Source organism: Octopus bimaculoides, chromosome 7, assembly GCF_001194135.2.
Source record: "Octopus bimaculoides isolate UCB-OBI-ISO-001 chromosome 7, ASM119413v2, whole genome shotgun sequence".
In the NCBI taxonomy this organism is placed as follows: Eukaryota; Metazoa; Mollusca; class Cephalopoda; order Octopoda; family Octopodidae; genus Octopus; species Octopus bimaculoides.
In genome coordinates, this window is record NC_068987.1 from 74,315,374 (window position 1) to 74,320,326 (window position 4,953).

Consider the following 4,953-nt stretch of genomic DNA (forward strand, 5'->3'; position numbering starts at 1 on the left):
CCCACCCATAAGATAAAAGGCAAAATTAGCACTAATAAGGCTTCAACATAAACAGACAAAACTAGAAGGTTTAGAGTACTTCGCTGTTTTTCTTTTCCACTGGATAAATTTTGTAAATATTTTTTGCATTTAATTTTTGGTAGTTGGAAATGTATTTCATTTGAAGTTTTATTTTTTTTCCAGAAAACAAGACATGGAAAATTTTTCCAGGAATGAGAGCAACACAATGAAAAATATTCTGTCAAGAATGTCACGTAAACTCAGCAAACCACTGAAGCATGATCTGAAATTGGGGCTAAGGAGTGGTTGTCAATCAAACTGTGAAGAAACATCAGAATCAAATATAGATAATGGTGACCAGTTGAAGTTGTGTGACTATTGTGTCCGCAAGAGACAGTTAAAGGAATTCAATCAATGGTTTCCAAGACTAAGTGAAGACAACAAACAACGTTGCATCTTAGGATTTGTCCAGCGCCTCTCCAGTCACATTGAAATACTCAGGCGTCTATGCAGGATGATGGCACCAACTTTTAAAAAGGACTATGTGTACACTTGCTGTAGACTGATCAGAGGCCAGGAGACAACTCAATCAATCTTTGGCATTAATCAAACTCTGTCTGATAACTTCAGTAACAAAGTCATTGAATCAACTTTGAAAGGTTATGATGACATGTCAGCACGGAACAAGCTAAATTTTCTGGTTGCTGTCCTTCAGAGATGTGACATGCATCACATCTACCTTGTCTACAACTTTGTCACAACCATAGTGCAGGCTGATAACACTCGCAGTAAGGATTATTGTCAAAAGTTTGCATTTGTTTTTCTTTGTCTGTTGCTTTGTCCTAGTTCAGCTCTGATCCAGCAGAGTTATGCTGATGAAAAGTTTTCCAGTCATGACCATCTCAACACACTGTATGTAACACTGTCTTATCTAATGTGTATGCTCTTGTTGAAGATAGTCAGGAGCAATTTGAGTGAAATTTGGCTAGTTTTGACCACATAAAAACTCTTTCAGTGGATCCTTTTCTCTGAGAGTTTATCATCTTGTCATTAACCTTTGCTCATTCTTGGTATCTTGTGATAAGGGACAAATCCATTATTACTGGACCTAAATTTTGATTTCTTACTTTGGTACAGGGCCACACAAATTTACAGGAAAGTGAGTGTAGTTGATTGAATCAGCTTCAAGTATATTACTCATACTTGTTTTTATCAAAACCCTAAGTATTCCAAGATAAAGCTGACGAAAGGTTAGAATTGAGCTCAGAATATAAAGTATGTAACTAAATACTGTAAAACAGTTTTGTCTAAGGCACATGACTCAGTGGTTAGAGCGTCGGTCTCACAATCATGAGATATGAGTTTGATTCCCAGACTGGGTTGTGAGTTGTGTTCTTCAACAAGACACTTTATTTCACTCAGCTGTAGAAATGAGTCACAATATTACTGATGCCAAGCTGCATTGGCCTTTACCTTTCCCCTGGATAAAAATTGGTGGTGTTGTGAGGGGAGTCTGGTATGCATGGATGACTGTCGATCATCCACAAACAATCATGCTCAGACTTGTGCTTCAGAGGGGAATTTTCTAGGTGCAATCCCATGGTTTATATCTGCCATGTTAGCAGACCCAACCTCCTGAACAACCTGATTCACAGCTTTGGTCTGGCTTAAACCATTATAGAATAGCAGAAGAAAGTGGACAGATTGTACAAGGGGGTGCTGAAAAGTTCCTGGCTTTAAGGGTATCATGAAAGGCTTGGTTGAAGGCCCAATGTTCTGAGTTCTTTTACAGGGCTTAGAAAAACTAAAAGAATGCTGCAATAAGTGTGTGAATCTGAGAGGGGAATATATTGAATAAAATCATAATTAACTGATCCTCCTGTATTTTCTTTTACCCAGAGCCAGGAACTTTTCAGTACCCCTCGTATTCTTCACAATTGTCTGTACACACATTTCGTTCTACAGAGTTTTGTAGAGATATTGTTCCATAGAACTATATACATCTCTACACACACAACTGTTTCCTTGGAGACATGATAGCTCACACAAATATGTTGGGAGTGTGTGTCTCCTGGTAAATCAGACAACATGAGAGCCTCTGTGATACAAGAGAGCCTCTGTGATACAAGAGAGCCTCTGTGACACAAGAGAGTCTCTGTGACACAAGAGAGCCTCTGTAACACTGGAGAGCCTCTGTGACACTGGAGAATCTCTGTGCAGGTGATTCTCAATCATTTTAATATCCAGGTCAGACCCCAAACCTGGATTTTTTTAGGGTGCCACACCAAAACATAAAATACAAGTCAATTAGAGAAAAATTTATTGTTTATAGAGGGAAGATCATTGGGGGTTGGGGGCACAGGATGAATGTTTGAGGGCTGCATGCAGTTCTGGGATCTGCAGTTGAGAACCTCTGTTCTATGCAGTTACTGGACCTGTGAGAAACAACAGCCAAACCTCCCTCAAATCACATCCTACCATCTTAAAAAAGGGAAGGTCACATTGGATAAGGTTTTGCTAGACAGCCCCAGAAAGACAAAGTGGTTATAACTGCAATGCATTTGATCATAGAGATGACCTGGGGTTAAAAAAAGAACAACTGTGTCTTACATAAGTGTGTATCAATATGTGTCCACACACTGACATAGACATATGTACCATCTCTCTTCTCTCTCTCCCCCTCTTTCTCTCCCCTGCTCTCCCCTCCCTCCCCCTTTCTTCCTCTCTCTCTCTCTGACTAATCTCTCTCTCTCTTCGTTGCAGGTTCAAAAAAGAATGTACAGATATCTCCAGCAATCAAGCAAAAAGATATTCTTATTGACACTAGCCAAAATACTTTGAGGTCCAATGAAAACACAACTGAACAGTCCACCAATTTGATAAAAAGATCAAAAAGAGAGACAAACCTGTATCAATTTAAAGACTTAATTGGTCAACTACCAGCACCATTGGCCAAGTATATCCTCAGTATGTTGGATGAGGTCAGCTTACGCAATGCTACCAGGGTTAGCTCAAAATGGCGCACCCTAGTAAAGCAGTTAACGAAGGAAGCAGTTCTGAGTCAGCAAGTTGCTGAAGAAGCTTTGCTTTTACAGGTTATATCTATGTTATATATTATCACGTTCTCTTCTGAGATGTATCAGTTTTGTGTTTTATGGTATAGCTGACAGATGTGTATTATGTATTGTCCACTTAAGGCGGTGAGCTGGCAGAATCATTAGCATGCTGGGGAAAGTGCTTAGCAGCATTTCATCCGTCTTTACATTCCGTGTTCAAATTCCGCCGTGGTCAACTTTGCCTTTCAACTTACAGGGTTGATAAATTAAGTACCAGTGAAACACTGGGGTCAATGTAATCAACTAGTCACCTCCCTTCAAATTTCAGGCCTTGTGCCTTTAGTAGAAAGGATTATGTAGTGTCTTCTTGAGAGAGTCATGTATATGTTATCTGTGCTCTTCTGAGATTTGTAAGCCTAGTGTTAGATATTCTAGACTGGTACTCCATTGGTTATGATGACAAAAGTTCCAGTTGATTCAATCAATGAAACAGCTTGCTTGTGCAATTAACATCCAAGTGACTGAACATTCCACAGACATGTGTACACTCAATCCTTGAGCATTCAAACTGGCCATATCCAGCCCAAAATACTCTACTTGTTTTATGTTCAAACTGGTCAGATTTGACCTCTCATAACTAACTGACAATGTCATTCAAATCATAAACAATAACATCATTTGAGACAAATAATTACATAAACAATTACCTCGTTTGAGATAATGCGTGACTAGTTTTTAAAAATGCGAATTAATAAGCAATATTTTTGACAGAGTAATCTGAATGCTAAGGGGTCAATGTAGTTCTCAACAAGATTCAGTGTGACATACGATGTAACAAAGCTGGCTCTTTAAACTAAAAGTACTTCTCGATTTTGTCAGCTGAGTGGACTGGAGCAACATGAAATAAAGTGTCTTGCTCAAGGACACAACACACAACACACTACCAGGAATTGAACTCATGACCTTATGGTCATGAGCCAAATTCCCTAACCATTAAGCCACACACCTTCATATTCTATTGTGGGATGTGTCAGGTGCATGCTACATGTTGTCTCCTGGAAGCATCAGCTTTACATTACATATATTTCACTAAGTTATCAGGTCTGTGTTACATATTGTTACATAACATATTGTTTTCAGTCTGCTGCATTTTTACCTCTAGTTTGAAGAGGAGATTTATTTGCATTTTGTTTTATCATAATTTGATATCTGTTTTTCCATGCTGGCATGGGTGGCACAAGTTACACAATTTCACTATTCACGTAGCACATACAATAACAGGGGAAAACTGGTTAACTCAATTGTTCTCTGGTGTTCTTCTATATTTGCCACTTCACTGCCATGTTAACAGACCCAACCTCTTGATTAATTATTAGAACACCGGAGAAAAAGCTTCATGTCATTTCATCCATTTGGAGTTCAAATTCCACCAAACTCACTGGACAAAATGCTTAGCAGAATTTCATCCATCTTAACGTTCTGAGTTCAAATTCCACTGAGGTTGACTTTGCCTTTCATCCTTTCGGAGTTGATAAAATAAGTACCGTTTGAGCACTGGGGTCAATATAATAGATTTGCCCCCTTCCTTCAAAATTGTTTGCTGTGTCAAAATTAGAATTATTATAGATAAGGCTTATTTTTTATATGGTGACTCATGAGAAAATGTTAATGTACCACTTAGTAACACTGACACTTACATAATAGAAACAGGTATAATTAGACTGTTACAATTATTCATAGTTACAGCAAGCCACAGCAACAGTTACATAGGTAGGTATCGGCAGGTAAATTTTTATTTTCCCCCCTATCCTCTCCACTCCTTGTTTAGAAAGAGAGATGTAGGGGATCTAGAAAGGATGAGTTAAGATGAGAAAGAGATAAGAGGAGAGAGAGAGAG

The 4,953-nt window shown here is 38.6% G+C and overlaps 1 protein-coding gene across 1 annotated transcript in view; it reads left to right on the plus strand.

Annotated features, from left to right (window-relative positions):
* LOC106878140 (uncharacterized) overlaps positions 1–4,953 on the plus strand; it is a 40,385-nt gene that overhangs the window by 9,361 nt on the left and 26,071 nt on the right. Inside the window, exons 2-3 of the mRNA XM_052969760.1 lie at positions 184–788; positions 2,764–3,095. Coding sequence (XP_052825720.1) covers positions 194–788; positions 2,764–3,095 — 927 coding nt within the window. The 5' untranslated portion in view covers positions 184–193. The remainder of the gene's footprint in view (positions 1–183; positions 789–2,763; positions 3,096–4,953) is intronic.